Source organism: Macrosteles quadrilineatus, unplaced genomic scaffold (genome assembly GCF_028750875.1).
Source record: "Macrosteles quadrilineatus isolate MER2022 unplaced genomic scaffold, UCM_ALF_1.0 Scaffold_7__1_contigs__length_78375512, whole genome shotgun sequence".
Lineage (NCBI taxonomy): Eukaryota > Metazoa > Arthropoda > Insecta > Hemiptera > Cicadellidae > Macrosteles > Macrosteles quadrilineatus.
This window is the reverse complement of record NW_026542600.1, coordinates 10,813,998-10,831,892: the sequence shown is the minus strand read 5'-3', so window position 1 is coordinate 10,831,892 and position 17,895 is coordinate 10,813,998. Positions and strand designations below refer to the sequence as shown.

At 33.4% G+C, this 17,895-nt stretch overlaps 1 protein-coding gene across 7 annotated transcripts in view; it reads left to right on the top strand.

Moving 5' to 3' along the window:
* LOC128999158 (adenomatous polyposis coli protein-like) overlaps window positions 1-17,895 on the top strand; it is a 172,968-nt gene that overhangs the window by 51,681 nt on the left and 103,392 nt on the right. For 2 of the 7 annotated variants that reach the window (XM_054425535.1, XM_054425536.1), the window contains exon 2: window positions 5,018-5,213. The exons of the other annotated variants lie outside the window; for them this stretch is intronic. In XM_054425535.1, coding sequence (XP_054281510.1) covers window positions 5,101-5,213 — 113 coding nt within the window. In that variant the 5' untranslated portion in view covers window positions 5,018-5,100. The remainder of the gene's footprint in view (window positions 1-5,017; window positions 5,214-17,895) is intronic. 7 annotated transcript variants of the gene reach the window in all.

Genomic DNA, 17,895 nt, shown 5'->3' with positions numbered 1-17,895 from the left:
GGTTGTCACCCTTTCCGTGCTAAAGTAACTGCACAAACAATAAGAATTAACGGTAATTATAATAAGATGAACTTGATTTTCAGTTATGAGACGGGCATGCACCCCTTTAAGAAACCCTTTCGGAAGTATTCAGTTATATACATCTTCCCCACGACCTATTGGAAACACTGTTATACAATTTAACATAATTTAACACTTATAAAACTATTAACTACTCTATGTTCATATTTTTCCACCCCTCTGTAGCTAGTATATTAACATTGCCTGGCGTGGGTGCAGACTGTTTAGGGTTCAAGTAGATAGGGATGACGTCATAGCCAAGTGGAACATTATCAACATCTGTTGCGATGACAGACGGCAGCCAGCAGTCTACCACAAACACGGCTGGAAAAATAATCAGGACCCGAGTCCTGCATGCATAGGCATGTGTTTATCTGTTCAGTATATCGTTCATAAATATAATCAAGACCTGTTTAGTTATGAGATTACAGGTCTCAAGTTACTGCAAAAAACTACTGCGTTACGAATTTTACCTACGACCGTTTTTTTTAAGAAGCCGTTTCTGTTCAGTTAGAATTGAAAGGTTTCTCATAACTGCATAGTTTTGCATATCAACACAGGTAACGGACCAATGATGTTCAAGGATTGAGAGAGAAGAAGTAAAATTTTAATGATTCAAACACTAATCAGCTGTTGGCCAATTTAATTGTCGAGTGATGCAATTAGCGTTTGGTACAATGTTTCGTTGCATCACTGTCAGGGGCAATGAGAGGTTATAAACGAAAACATAACCTCTTAGTTATGAGTAGTGATTTTTAGTAGTTAAAACACTGTCGTAGGTAAAGTAGCAACTCGCGTAAATATGGTTAACGACACGATGATTTTAAGGCACTCGCCAAGTAAATTTTCTACTAATTTACGAATAAAATAAATTATTATGTATTGCCGTGGAAGTTTTATGGGCATATCAGTTGTCAATAGCTTGTTGTCTTATTGATGGTGTTGTAAACAAACCCTCAAAATAAAGTCATTAATATTCATTATCGGGAAGATGTTTAACATACTTTCATTAAATTATTGCATTTACAAAAAGTTAAAGAATTACCTTAAAATATCGATTAAATTATGCGTTTTAACAATATTTACTGTGTTCGTAATGATAATAGGTAAGTTCAACTTTTGGAAAAAGTAACACTGTATTTGATTGGGCTTGTTTACAGCATTTTTAATTGTTTTATGGAGGTAGCTGGCATAGTTTTGCAAAGGTTTATGGGATTGCGTTCTTAAGTAAAAAATAACGATTATAGATGAGATGAACTTAATATTTAAATGGTTTTTACTAGGCAAGCTCTGTTTTTACGTACTAAAACTTGTCAAATGTCTTGACACAACTAAGAGATAAGTAAAGTTGATTTGATGACAAATTGATTCGGTGTTTTGATTTTCATGATTTTACATGACATCTTTATCGTTTATATAGTAAAAATTTGAACACTTTCTTTTGTATGGTATGTTAACAGTTAGATTGCCTTCATGCGGTTTATGACCAAAATAATGGTAGTAGTAGTCTTTTCTCGAATAAACAAGTTAGTTTTTTTTAATTTCTTAACATATTAGTTTTTGGCTAGTCATACCAAGATGTTTTTGGCATTTTTGAATTAGGTACGTCTTTTAATAACGTTGCAAAATGGGGTGGTTTAATTTACAACGCAAGCAATTCTAAAATTCGTGGTATAAACAACTTTTAAAATTAATTACGCTTATAATTTTTGTCAGGTTGTTTCTAGGTAAAAAGTTTTGGTGTTTTCGAAACAGAATTTCGTCTAGGGACTACGAAAAATCGCCGGGTGTAGGTAATATATCCCGTAGCCCCGTTGTTACTGGTGCAAGAATAAAGTCTGGTCGTTAAAATGTCGTAGCCGCTCACACACATCAAAGCAGGGCGTTATAGCTAACATGTGTGCGCTGTGAAGTCACTGAGAGTATACAGATCCACCTTTTGAACGAAGCAGTGGTCAAAATAAAATCAAAATTAGAGTTTATAGCTTGTTTTTTAGTGCATAGCAAGTAATTTGATTCAGCTTTAGAGAATCTAAATTTCTGGAAAAAAGTAGTCAAAATAAGAAGTCTTCGACACTTCTGTAAAACAAATAAGTATTGATAAAAATTGAAACAAAAATTACAATACCTCCAGTTATTTACTAGATAAGTCGGTGGTTTCCTCAGCCTAAATCCAACGAACAGTTCCAAAAGTCGCATAAAATTTTTAGTCTTTTCAGCGACCCAGCACTTTCCTAAAATAATGCATTTTTAAAACGGAGTAATACTGATTGGGAATTTATAGATGGGGTTGTGCGTTAAAAACATCAGTTTCTCAAGTAATTAACAAGTATGTTGAGAATTCAAAGCAAAAAATAAATCAGTTTGACTTGTTCTTCATTTTTTGTTATCCTAGTAACCTAATTGTTTGAGCTAGGTAACCAGAATGCTAATAAATTTAATCATTTGGAGCTGTATTTAAAAAATCGTCGTTTTCACAGACAATGTATAAGTAAGGTAATTTAAATTTGTTAGGTTTATTTTTCTATGGACAGCTTTAAAGTTGTTAATACATATAGTTGTACATTTTCTTCGAGAATAGTTTGGATTTTTTTTAACTTTGTATTGAAGAGGTAAAAACAACTATAGAGTGTGATTAGGCTTTCGGTTATTTTATTAACGCTTAATACTCTATTTTAAAATAGTTCAACTGAAAAGCCACCATTTTAAAGATAAATTATATATTTATTGGAACGTAAAGCCCCGTTTCCCCCAAGGGCATTTCTTTGAGGTCCAGTGAAGCACAGCCGATGTTTTCAGTTCACTCAGTTATACGACTATTACGATAAACCCGTGAAAAAATATACTTTACGATAAAATGTTGCAAGAGACACACACATTTTTAAATTTTCATTTGTTTGGTGTATCAGAAATTTAATCCGCCCGAATAAACATAACTCGGAATAAGAGAAGCTCAACTGATATTTCAAGCCTTAAATGTGTTTAATTTTCGTACCTCAATGTTGTACTTCAATTTTACTTCAGTTTTCGATTTACATCTAATCTAACTTTCTTATGAAAGGTAACGTTGTTCTTTACGCATGACACAGATATTTAGCCATTTTCATTGGAACTCGCTCTTAGATCCTAATTACCATATTACAAGCTAATAATGGCAAAAACGTTTGTTTTTGTAATTTATGTATATTTTCAGTGAACAATTATTGTAAGAGGTATCTGGCTCATCAAATTTCCCTCCGATAATCGAAAGTGTTTTTTGATGGGATTAAACTCTTTTACCTACGACCGTTTTTTAAAGTAGCCGTTTCAGTTCAGTTCTTAGAATTGAAAAGATTCACATAATAGCATTGTTTACATACATAACAGCATTGTTGTTTTACTTATAACAACACGGGTAACGGACCAATGAGATTCAAGGATTGAGAGAGAAGAAGTAAAATTGTAATGAGTCGAACTTCAACTAATCAGCTGTTCAGGCCAACTTAATTGTTGAGTGGTGCAATTAGTGTTTGGTCCGTTTCGTTGCATCACTGACAGTGGCAATGAGAGGTTGCAAACTCAAACATAACCTCTCTTTAGGAGTTATGAGTAGTGATTTTAGTAGTGTCGTAGGTAAAGTGGTGTACGCGATTCGCGTAAATAGTGTTAACGACACTCGTTAGTTTTTAAGGCACACGCCAAGGCTCGTACCTTAAATTTTCCACTCGTGTCGTTAACACTATCTTTACGCGATCGTTGTATAAACTACTATAAAACGTCGTTCAAAAACTAGAGGTTGTTGGAAGCAAAATAAGCTGACAAGTTTTAAATATAGCATTGACGCTGAATTTATATTCTTTCGTTGTACGTGTTAGGATTTGAAATACCGATGTCTACATTACACTATTCCGACAAGAGAAAGAAAGGTTAAATGCCACATCATTGACATTCTCATAACCGAGGCTTCCCCTAGCGTACACCCTGAAATATCACGCAATAGATCAAATACAACCAGGGTAGTTGCGAGGCTTGAATTTGATACCCAATCGCGTATTTTGTTGGATGAAATATTTTATTGTGAGTTTATGCACACAGGAAAGTAGGGTCTCAAAATTTTATTCGTGCTAGTTGTTTTAGTTAATTTTGACGGCTTAGGTAGTATAGTTTGAAGAAGATTCGATTGTGCTAAATTTCATAAAGAATGAGTTTTTTGGAAGTCAGAAAAGTTAATGTTAATAATTTATTATAAATAATACACTCTGAAAAAGAATGATTGAGAAATAAATTTTGAAATATTACAAAATGTATAGGAAACTTCTTTTACGATAAGATATATTAGAACTTTGATTTCCAGACTATCATGGGAATGATTAATTACGATTTGTTATCAAGATAGACTTCTTACCGAGGCTTAAAATATAATTTTATAAGGGTCGTATGAAATCGATGGTATTTGTACATTGCTCTTGTTATCAAGGGCCACTTGTTATCGAGGGTATTCTTATTGATGTCCCACTTTATAGCAAAAGCCACATTATGAAGGTACGATAAACTTGAAGGAAACATCGGAAACGTAGTGTACTATAATTCAAAGCGAATGTACCAATTGGAAATATACTGAATTTAGGAAAACAAATTGGAAACAAAGCCAACGATAAGATAAAGAAAAGGTCATAATAAATGTTTTGTAAGTATAATCGACTTTTAATGATAAAGGCAAGATTATTGACAAGATCATTTAAATTTTGTTAGACGTTATTTATTTCGTGAATTGTTTACGTATAGCGCTTTATTATATTGTATCTTTTCAAACAATTTCACTTTTATTAGGTACTAACTATAATAAGGAATTACATACCCTATGTTGCATGTTAAATTTGCAAACGTTTCTTTAACTCCATCACATATTTAAATAAATAACCAATGGTGAAAACAGTGGCACAGTGTATACCTTCCTCATACTCATCCCATCCTACAGTTTCAGTTTTCAGTGTTAGTGGTAGTGGCTTGTGACTGTATAGTGTGTTATACACTATACAGTAGTGTGTATAGTGTATAAAGATGTCAGCTACCGGAAAACGACGACGACGGCTACATCGTCGTTATGAGAACGACAACGAGATGTCTTCTCGAAACAACAACAACGACAACGATGATCTGCTTACCGCCAACGAGTAAGATCAATCCTATCTGCTCGCCCGTGCTCTCAATACTACTTAAAACATGTCTTTTTATATTTTATACTCTGAAGAAGATATTGGTTACTAATTTCCCCCAGTTTTGCGATAAATTTTAAATTTAAAGTTGCACCTTGGAATTTTTATAGGCATATTAATTATTGAAATCCCTTAGTTTTGCAAAAACATTTTTGCTTTTTAGCTTTAGATTGAAAAGTCTCGGGAATATTTTATTTCTGAAACATTAGTTCGGACTCATAACTTGATTTAGTATTGAATAGTTTTCCTAAATTGTACCTTAATGTTTAGTAATGATTTCGGGTTTCCCTTTGGATTGCAAATTCTGAAATATTTTATGTTAAATAAATACTTAGTTTCGCCTCAAAATTATTTTTGCAAATTCTTTGAAAATATTTGCAAATACTTTGGTAGTTTTTAATACTTAATCGTGTCGAACTTTCGATTGCGGAATTTTGTGAAACATATGATTGCAAATTTTCTAGGATTTCCGAAAATCCTTAGGGTATTTTGAATTAAGCTAATTGGTTAGCCTAGGGATAATTTCGTGACAAATGTCATCAAGTTTCGTGTGGATAATTTTATTAAGGCTTATACTATATTATGGCATGATGGCGCAAGGAATTTTGTTTAGGAGAAGTTTTCAGATAAAACTAACATCGTTTAATAAAATGAGTTAACTCCGCCAAGCAAATGGGTTGTCGTCTCGGAAGGAGGTTTCCGTAGTTCACAATTTCCACGTTCCCCGTGTCGGTCTAGTGCCTTCGTCTAAACTTCGATTCACCCAACGTGGAAGTTCTTATTTCCTGTAAAAGTTCACAACCATTGGTTTTTGTCGGAGGTAATTTAACGTTTTTTTTAATCGCATTTGGATATTGTGCTAGTCGTAAAATTGTCTAGGTTATCTCGTTTCAAAAATGTTCAAAGACTTTGAGTAAAATATTTCTTTCCTAAAAAATTATTGCATTTTTATGAAAATAACTTTAGATATATTTAAATCTCGTAGTGATAAAAGTACCGAACGTGTGTTAAATAAAATCAGTAATACTTTCCAAAGGAGAAATCTAGATCAAAATCTGTACAACCTATTAACGGTCTTGTAATAGATAATATTAAAGACAAAAACACTAATTTTGCTTTTTGGCGTCGAACATTTTAAATATATTATGTGTGCGTATAAATCATTTTGCGATCGCCCAACGTTGTAAAAATGGTACAAATTTTCTTCTATACGAAATCAAAAAAATGTACGGTTTAGTGACGGGACGCACAATTGCACACTAAAAACCATTAAGTTTTTTACACGGAATTTAGTGTAGATTCACTTTCACAAAAAATAAATTATATGTAATAAGATGTAGTTTTTAAATGTTGTCTCTTTGTTTCACGGTACAGTATGTTCTTTCACTTTCACTTTTATTTTTATTGAATTTGTAATACAGTTGATGATAATAATAATAATATATAAATATTCTCTGATGAGAGCATGGGTGAGCAGATAATATGGTAACTGTACTCTTATGCATATACTATTGTCTCATTGGCTATTTCGATTATTGTCTTTTTTTAAATTGATTTGTTTGATAGAATTTATAAAAGTTGGGTTTGATATGAATATAAGTAATGATTTTTATAATGGTATATGTACAGTTTCAGTGTTAATTAGTTTCAATTGCAAACTAGTCGTCATTCGCTTATTGGGTCTGATGATGATTGGAGTGTCCAATCGAAATCGACCACCACTAACCATCTTTTTTGTATATTTACCGTCTTGTGAGTAACAGTTTAAGCGTAAATATATGTTTTAAGTGTTATAAGACGTTTCTTTTATTTACTCTCCGTAAATTTAATAACACGTACAATGCTGATCAAGAAGTTAAATAGTTTGTGTCTTGGCCTATGACACTAATCGATGTATTATACTAGTCCAAACCTATAATTTATTGTAAGTTATAATAATACTAAACTAATTATTTCGACGTTTTTAAATTTCAAAGGGTTTAAATAACAGCTGTACTCTATATTCTTGTCAATTTTACACTCAATACAAACTTGCTTGAGCCGATCCCTTCGAAAAATTTATTTAGTATCCATAGGCAATGCGTATTTGAGCATTCAATTTCGCATTTGGGTAATTTTAAATAATGTTTAGTGCCAAATCCATTAAATAATAAACCAATTAAACAGTATTCTTCACGAATAAACATAAACAAATGATGTTACTGGCCCGAAAGTAAACATTATTTGACATTTCATGGAATTGTCTAAACCATATGTTAATTGTATTAGTATAGCATTCGGACCACGTCATATGTTTTATGCTAACGATCCATACCGTTTTCTGTCCTAATATTCGTGGTTTGCTTAATGAAATGTAGTTACCGGCGGTTCAACTGGCGAATGGTAGACGATTCCTCATGTAACAACAGGCTATTCCTGATGGATTGACAAGTCTTCTTGGTTTGAGTAAATCTGGGTTTCAATAGCTTACCCCTAATGTTGGGGTTTTAGCTCTAATATTGGGATACGATAACTCGAGCAAAAATGATCAGATTTTGATGAAACTTTGTACAAACTTGTAAACCTACGTTTATTCGAACGAGTTCGCGAACCAGCATGGTCGGGCCATGGAAACGGAGTTTTATAGGGGTGGGGGGGGGATTGATTTTTCACATTTTTGACCCTAAAAACAAAAAAAGAAAATCTTAATTTCTCTCCAAACCATTTTTAAGAGCATAAAAAATTATTTGTAGGCCTGAAGTGTTTTTGTACGATTATTGGTTACGGAGAAAGTTAAAAAAAAATTAAAATTTAAAATTCATATGTTATTCTTAAATGGAGAACTGTTGTAGTTTGCTCGTTTATGGATATATTTTTTATCAAACTTGGTAAATTTATTTATTTTATACTAGCTACTGATAATTTACTAAAAAACACACTTTATTACCCTGCTTGTAGCAGCAAACCTAGGTACTCATTAAACCTAATGTTATTGAAATAGATTTAATTGAAAATCAAATCAGACAAACGGAAATTCGCTTAGTCTGCAGGTTTGCTGCGGCGGGGGTATTGTTTATTATAGATTGCGACGAAAACCTCGCATTTCACAGCCATATTGAGCATGTCAGCAAGAATACGTGGATATTTGCATGCTGAGAGTCCTTAGCCAATCAGCCACCACTGATGTCCTGTTATCAGTCTACTATGGGTTTGTTTACCCTTATCTTTCGCCAGGATAAATATTTCCCTTTTGTCATCTCCAATCAACTCTAGATATCCATTTCGCAATACATTAAATCTACCAATACCTTGTTATTCCATTTTTTTTTTCTTTCAAAGAAACGTCCACTAAAATTCTGTCTAAATCAGGGACGTCATTGGGGGGGGGGGGGCAGGGGAACTTGCTCTTTGGTTTCTTGGTGAAAGTAAAAATATGCTGTACTATCTTAATTTTTTCATTGCATTACATTTTTACATTATTAAGTTTATACATATCTTTCTTGGTTTCAAAACTAAATTTTACTGTGGAGGGATATCCCCCTATTTTGTGGGAAATATTCCCACTGTTCTTTCCCGTTGTTTGAAATGATGCCACTGAAACTGTTCAATAGCCAATCTCGACTTAAGGAAGAACTACTACTAAGATTTGACAACATTTGGGAGAGGTCCTCTCTATGTTGGACGGAACCCTCAACATCGTTTCCGTGGTCAATCACAATAAATATGTTAATATGAATAGTTTATAGTTGTTTACAGTATGAATTTTGGTTATACAGTATTTATGATGAATTGATTTCATTTTTGTACTTGACTTGACTAATGCAAGTTATGTTTAATATAGCCCAATCAAATGACTTATTGACGATGGATCAACATAAGTACATTGTACTGGAATTTCGCAACTTGAATCATCATCGGTGGCTGATAAGACCAAGATATATTCAAGGTCAATAAAGATATCTTCCTAGCCCAACATAGAAAGTGACCTGTTGGACTCACTATCGAAGCCACAATAACTAACGTAACTAGCCACTCTCACTTGCTTTCTCCCAGATTTTTGATAACGTATAAAATGAATTGCTCAGCGCTTGTCTCACGCAAGGCCCGCAATTACGGCGCATCCTGTAAATGAGCGGTGATCAGTATTTCCGCACATCTGACGCAGCGCCTGAAAGGCGTTTTAGACATGTTCAAAAGTGAAAGTTTGAAAACGTTCAAAACGTCAGGTTTCTAGAATATGAGCGGAAAATTGACGTGAAGTTTAAAATTGTCTTGGTAGCCGAGTGCTTATACAGGGTGTCCACAAATGATAAGTTCGATTGCATACAGCTCTTCTGTTATTTTTCAACGTAGGTTGCATCAGACACATTCAAATGTTTAAGTTTACTCGTAATTTTTGCAGAATTTGTTGATATATTGTGACGCAAAATTAACATTTTTTATATTAGATACAATATACAAGGTGTTAGTTGTATCCTCGTTTTACCCCACCACCCATTGTAATTTGTTCGTTTTTGGAAAATAGAGAACATTAACCAGAAAAATCACCTCTGTGAACTATGAGGGAACATTATGAAAGTATTTCTTTTCAGGATACCAACTTATTCACATTTCGTTGGAATTCTGGGATAAGGATTCCCTAAATGTCTCCCTTATGTCAACTGAGGTGTTTTTGTTTGGTAGACGATATAATTTATTTACTCTATAAGAGGAAAATAGGGGTGATTAAAAAAACGAAGAAGCCAGTATGATGCCCGAAACTTGGTTTATTGTATCTGCTAGTAAACAACATTTATTTATTCCACTCTATTCAAATGAACAAACTCGTCAGTTATGACTAAAACTAAACTTTAGGTTTAGAATATGGATAATACAATCAGCAAAGGTAAAACATCGTACGTCGAAGAGTAAAATAATTTATGGACACCCTGTTATCGTGCTTGCCTCCAAATCTAAAAGTTGCTGGATTAATTTGGAGTGGTGATCTAGATCCAAATGTCATTTATTGCTCGAATATGAAATAATGGTGCTATCTGTGTTCAAATTTAAAAGTTTTAACCCGTTCAAAATTATCAAGGGATGTAAACAATCATTTACGTTTGGGAAGACACATTAATATCAGAAGATAAGAAAACGTTGTATTTAATAGATAAGTAATATGGATGTAACTAGAGAAAACAATTATAATACTACAAAAAGAAAGTTTTATTTCCTCACAGACTAATGTTGTAAATATTTAACACGTTACAACTTGTCACGATTAAGGAGCTGTGGAAAGTTTAGGTAGATACTTGAGTTTATCTCAGAATGAAATGAACACTATCGATTTTATAAATGTATATTATCTATTATCTTGAGGAGTTAAATGCAAGAAGTTAATTGAGGGGATTTTAAAACGCAGTGTTAATTTTTTACAATGAGGAGTTGGAAACAAAAATGCACAACGCTTTTTGTAAAAGATATTCATACAGTTGAGCATATTTTGTCTAGATTGGATTCCTGTGTCATCTATAAGATGGTTTCGGTTATGAGTTTCAGGGGTAACAAAAGAGCCATCCGGGACGGAATTCAATTTAAAGTAAATTACGTAGTCATATCCCATGACCGGTATGCAAACTTATTAATAGTCTATCAGCCTTGTATCAACACTTTGAAAGCAATTAGTCTCTTCGCAGATGATTTTTAATTTCTCCCCCTATACATAGTATATGGAGAAAGTATTGTTTTCGTCAAAATTTTCGAGTTTGAGTTTTGAGTGGATATATCCATTTTGGGCCCCCCCCTGAACCCAAAAAGTGGTTTTCGAAGTGATGTCTGTGTGTGTCTGTATATGTGGATGTGTACAGAGCTATAAATCACAACTGTAGTCCGATTTTGACGAAATTTGGTATGTAAGTACTAATCCATAGTTTCTCCAGACGTTTTCCTAATTTTTTTTTAATTTTGGGTTTGAATGGGGATTTTCCCCATAAAACCTCATAAAATAACGGAAAATCCGATTTTCTCGAAAATGGCCCAAACGATTTTGATAAAAAAGTGGTATGTTATATTCCTTTACATTCCGAACATAATGGTACAAATTTACGTAAAAATTGCGGTTCAAAAGTTATTGCAAATTATGTAATTTTCCTATTAAAATCCCATAAAATTACAACAAATCGGATTTTGTTAAAAACCCCGGTTTTGATTAAAATTAATGTGTTATGACCCTTATAATTCTAAACAAAATTTTTGCAACCCCCATTACTGTAACATTAAAAGTTCAAAAGTTATTGCAACTTTTGTGATTTTTCCTACAAAATTATCATACTGTAGTTACTCCCACTGCTTACCTATGATAAAGGTTGTTGACAAGCTTATGGGAGAACGTATGTGTCAGGTTGTTGATACTGTTTATTTTAATTTACAAGGAATCAATGTGCCAGCTTTAACTGTAAAAATGTAGTATTTATATTTTTTTAATCAAAACAATTTGGGGCGTATTGTAAATAATTACTTACCGGTAATCCAGTCACCGTTTTAAGTCTTTTCTCTATTTCTTTCCTATATACTTCACTAAGAAATTTTAATAAAATAATATCGGAACACAAGTGTTAGTTTTGAATACGATCCAAAATTTTATATTTTTTGCATGAGTTGACTTAGCCATTGTAAAGTTTTAATGGATTTCCAGGTTGATAAAAGTGACATTTTATTGGCGGGTTTGATGAGCTCGGGAACTTTTTGATCCCATGACGAAATTGACTTGCAAATTTATTCCGTAAACAAATTGTCTTATAAATTTACGTGATTTCAAGTTTACAGTCATCCACTTACCTTATTTAATAGTTTCAGAAACAATAGTTACGGTTGTAAGGCTAAATAATAGTTTAGTGAAATATTAAGAAAGTATTATATAGCTAAAGTATACTTACAATAAATATGAGAAATATGATCAGGATTGTAACGCGTTTACAACGTGTTTCCGAACTTCATATTATAGCTCATATTACTTATTACTTATTATTATAGTATGAGTCGTGTATGTTACATACATATTTGTCATCGTATTACATAGATTTACAATATTGATTTATATTGAATATAAAAAAGTAGTATTCTTTTGATATTTTGATCAAAGACACTCAACACCATCAATATACCTTAGAACGTTTAAACAGTTTAAAAAATATCGTTTAAGTACGTACTAAAGCACTTTTGGGCGATGGTTGGTCTACACTCTAAGATATAATACCCCCGCCGCAGCAAACCTGCCGACTAAGCGAATTTTCATTAGCCTGGTTGGATTTACACTAAAATGCCTCCTTAAAAATATCACATTTATTCCCTATTTATATAGAATTAGTTTAACGAGCACAGGTTTGCTGCAACAGGGAGGGTAAAAAGTGTTCCAGACCTCAAAACGAAAACGGTTCTGGGTCCACGTCTTACCGCAAGTACTACGGTAATAGCTTATTCCCTATATGGGAAATTCGCTAAAACGAAATCATTTTAAACCAATCAAGGAATTGGATAAATTTATTATTATTGCTAAACCGACGATTTTAAAAGTTCATCTTCTAAGAGTTGTTTAGCCTCCGGATTACTGAATTATTTGTTAAATGGTTTGCAATATCTGCATATAGTAATCCTTTGTTGCTTTCTGGCAAAATAAAACAATAAAGGATTACTATATGCAGGTATTGTAAACCATTTTAAGGAACTTAAAAGCTTGTGGTCTTTAAAATCCCAATATTTATGCTATTTGTTGGTCTGTAAGATCTAGAACGAATTAAAAACCTTACAAGGAATAAAATAAATTTATTTTTATTGTTAAACCAACGACTTTAAAAGCTTGTGATCTTAAAATCCCAAGATGTTATCAATATTTATGGTAGGTCTGTTGAAACACTGAAGCTGCCTGTTGACAAGAAACCTTATGAGGAGAAAACCAATAAACCCCCCTCATCCCCGCCCCCCGTGTTCTCCTAAACCCTTCTCTTGTGATGTCAACCCCCCTCCCCCCTCACACTCACCCCCGATGACGTCATTCCCACCCTCTCATTGTGTTGCCAGCTGTCGTTGTCAATCCGAGATGAGTTGGGCGATTTTCATCACTGTGACCCACTGACTGCGGGGAAAATGTAAACACTAAATAACATTAAATTAATACAGTGTTTTTAATGTAGCACTAAGATCGAGAGAACAATAAGGACAAAACTAGCTCTAATATAGTATCCCTGATGTCTTGATTTCGTTTCCGATCAGCTGATTGCATTGTTGTCTACGAGGTTTAGTCTTATTGAGAATTTATCTTCAATAAGACTCGACAAGACTGATTTGATTTGACATGGTGTTTTCACAGCAAATATGTATTGTAGGAAAATTAATTTAAACTAATTCGTCGGTTTTATGTCGACAAAGGTTTGAAATTATGTTTCTAGGTATGATCATTGACTATTGGATAAAGAAGAAGACATCCCATCTATATGAATCAACTGTCGCCAAATTTAAAAAAAAAGATTGTAGTTGTGTGAGCCAGTCACAGATTGCACTAGTGTCTAAAACTCTTATTTTGTACCTTATTTTTCGTTACTGACATAGTTGCTGGGGCACAACAGTTGCTATAGAATTTACTGTAATAAGTCGTTCCATCAGTTTGACTTGGTAAAAACCATCATATAATCGGCATAAATCAGTAATTTAGATCATCGCAATCTGTAGGTGGCTCACATCAACTAAGACAAATTTTATTAAAAACCTGGCTACAACTTTAACTTGGGGATGGAATGTCTAGTTGTTGTATTAATAGTCGAAGGTATGATTCAAGTTTTACAACTCAACTATTTATAGACTTGTTAAATGTAAGAATCTAAAGAAAACAAAAACGTTGGCCTAAAATGCGTATTCTTTGAGCTTGCGAAAACACTGTGGGTACGTCCACAATGCACGCTGGTATTAGCAGGAAGTCAGATTCAGATTTTCCAACTGTTACTGAAATTTGACCTAACCTCACTTTTTGTCAAGATCGTAACATAACATCACTTTTTACTAAAACAAGTCTATTAATTCACCACTTTGACGAGTTAACGAGTTGTTACTTTGTTGTCATCTGCTATAACCTTACTTGTGTATTTAGGAGTTGTCATCGGCTTTCCCGCCAACTGTTACTGCAAATTGACCTAACCTCACTTTTTGTCAAGATCGTAATGCATACGTAACATAACCTCACTTTTTACTAAAACAAGTCTATTAATTCGCCACCTAACCTAACCTAACCAATATCAATAGCATAGGACAGCCGTAGAAATAGTGTGACTAAATTTAGTTATTGCATAAGAAAATAATACATTTGTGTTTTTTTACGTCTTATAAGTACTTAATTCAGTACGTTGAATATCAGTTTACAGTTTTGGCGTATCAATTTGTATTTTGTTTCTTTATGGATATGTTTTCAACATACGCAACATCCAACCGCTTTATTTAGATTTAATACAATGAATTTCAAAATAAAAGGAAAATTTCAAGGACGTTTTTAAAATAAATTACACTGTTTAAAAAGAATAATTAAGTTACTTAAATGTGGATTTTTTCTTAAAACATAAGATTAAAAGGAACTATTTTGAATTTGGAATTAAAATTCGTTATATATAATTATATGAATCGTAATACTGTTAAAAGTATGTTATTTGTTTGATTTAATTAGTTTTCAACATTGTCTTCACATTTACTTTGTTTACATTTTTAGTGATTTTCCCATGTATGAATAAGCTATTACCGTTACCCATGGTAACACCTGACGCGGGACTGATATAGTTTTTCGTTTTGAGGTCCCTAGAGGCCAAAAACACCATCCGTCCAAATTCATATATATATTTAATTTGTTTTAGTCACAAACTATTTAAAATATTTTCTCATGACTTATTATCCTATCATTTAAGCGAATTTCCCACAGGTACTGAACGAACAATCCAATAGTTATAGTTGTTGGGGTACAATTTGATGGAGGATGTAAAATCTATTATTGGCTCAACCAAACTGTCCAGACACGAAATAAGTTAGACATGTAGAGCAACTTAACCTTGCTATGATTTGGTAGGAGATCAGTGGTTGCGCAGAAAATTAGAATCTTTGTTTATTATGTGTTAGGTAGTCGGCAATGTTGAGCTCGGTCCCCAGCTTACTGTAGTGGCTGTTGATACAATGTGCTCTATGTTGTGGAAGCGCAGGCCCCGAACTCTATCGGTCGAACAAGGCAACAACGATTGTGTCGGTAATGCAGATTTTATACTAATAAACCCAGATTATTTGGGCATATTTAAGGAAAATAATATTGTCAAGTCATGTAGAAAAGTGTAAATATCAAAGGAATCATACTTTGCATGGTCTTCTTTAAGTGGTTGACGAGAAAAACTACGATCAAAGTGTTGGTTCTCGCAGGGAAGAGTGTTTCTGTTCACTGCATATATACAACGGAGAGCCATTGGTTAAATGGGTGGATCCGAGACTTGTTTCTGGTTGTTGTTCTGGTTGTTGTTCTGGTTGTTGGTGTTCTGAGGGTTCGAAACCTCATAGTTTCTGTGACGCTCTGGAGTTTGAGCCAAGCAGGAGTTTGATTTCAAGTCCAAGTTAGAATGACTGTGGCGACTAGCGCCTCTTCTCTCGAAGTTCCTCCACAGGGAACACAAGGTGTTTATCAGGTATCGTGATCCACTTTTTGTTAAATTTTGCAAAAATTTCAGTTGAATTGTATACCATGACATGTATATACTTGCTGGCAAAGTTGTGTTCTTTGTAATCTAAATTTTCACCACAAGATTCACGATCAGAGGTCTCCACGTCTGAACGCGATTCCCTTTTAACTCTTTTTTTCGATGGGCTAATTTTGAGGAAGTTTTGAGTTTACGTGCATCTACCCTTGGTTTCCTGGGATTGCTCTGTGACTGCTGTCAGCTGAATCTTTGTACTTATGCTTAGGCTACTGCACTGCACTATATACCGTACTTTCAAACCGGAGTAATCAAGTAATCAAGTATTTTATTGGTCGTTAAATTACAATAGACCTCGTCAGAGACACACATATTTAAAACAATAGCGATACATTATCACAGTCACATTTTTGCATACAAAATAGAAAGGCTATCTATCATATCACAGACGTTACAATAAATAAATAGCTGTACAGTTAAATAGATAGAAAAAAGACATGCATAGAGTTATAAAAAGAATACTGAATAAATATAATGACAGTCAAAATAAATATAATGACTAGAATAATTATCATGTTGGCACTTTCTACAAAAAACTCATTTAAGTCATATCAGGGATGGTACATAAGCCATTCTAACAACTTGTGTGTTGATTTGTTTGCTTGATAGGCCTAGCCAGGTATTAGGAAGGGCGTTAACAATTTTAATAGAGACACTGCAGAAACTCCTCTGAACAGTTGCTAATCTAGTATAGGGCCTATCAAGTGCCATCCTGCCTCTTGTCTGATGAGTATGAAAAACACCGCTTTGTGCAAACAGGTTTGGGTTGCTCGTTACAAAACCTGTGTGTGTTGAGACCTATTTAAGGGATACTGTACATTGATACATACATATTATATACATATTTATACATATTTTATACAGGTTTTATACATATTATTAACTTCTCCATAGACTTGAATTTTACACAAAGAAGCCGTCTTACAAAGGAGCAAGTTATTTCAGAAAATTGCCAAAAGAATTAAAGTGTCAAATATACAGTTCCAAATTTAAACTAAAACTAAAAACTTACTTGGTTTGCAAAGTATTATATTCCATAGAAGAGTATATGAATAATTAAACAAATGTTAATTTAAATAGCTAAGTTGACACTATTCAGATGTACTAACATGTACTTGTCTTGTACGAATAAAGATATTTTGATTTGATTTGATTAGATTCTTGCAGACGACATCAGGTTTTTTTAAATATTTAAGAATGAGCTTGAACATCTTTTTAAAAATGAGCACAAGCTTGACAAAAACTGGGGGAAATATCACAAAACCTTGAAATAGCATGTCCCGTTGAAGTAACTAAATTTATTTCCGTAAGTTAAATGGCTTATTTTGTAAAAATTCAATATTACAAACAAATTCAATCAGCAGATAAATTTAAGGTACAATGTTACTATATTTGTTAAAAATTATGCACTTTGATGCGCTTATTGAAATTTGCTGGAACGTGTTGAACGTTTGATAGCAATTTGTCGATATCCATGGTTAATGTAATGAAAAACTTATACACTCAATACAAAAACAAAAATCAACAATCCGATATAAGCAGGTTGTCTGAAACCAGAATGAACAATTCATTCCGGTAAAAATCTGAGTCAGACTACCTGCGCGCAGAAAATCGGCGCGCAGGTGCACTATGGCCTCTTACGTTTACTAGCATGGGATGATAAGCGCGCCGAGTCTGACTTAATCGGCGCCGACAGTCTGACTCAGAAAACCAGCGTGCATTGTGGACGTACCCTATGTTGAGTTGCTGATTGACAATGATGAAAATGATACAAGGCTAACAACTTATGAGCGTATTTTGTCCTTAAACAGTGATATTGGTACTTGTAATTGTAATTTGGGTGCATTAAAACACTCTACAAATACTTAAAACATACTGTAAATAAAAAATCAAATTGGAACGGAATACTACAT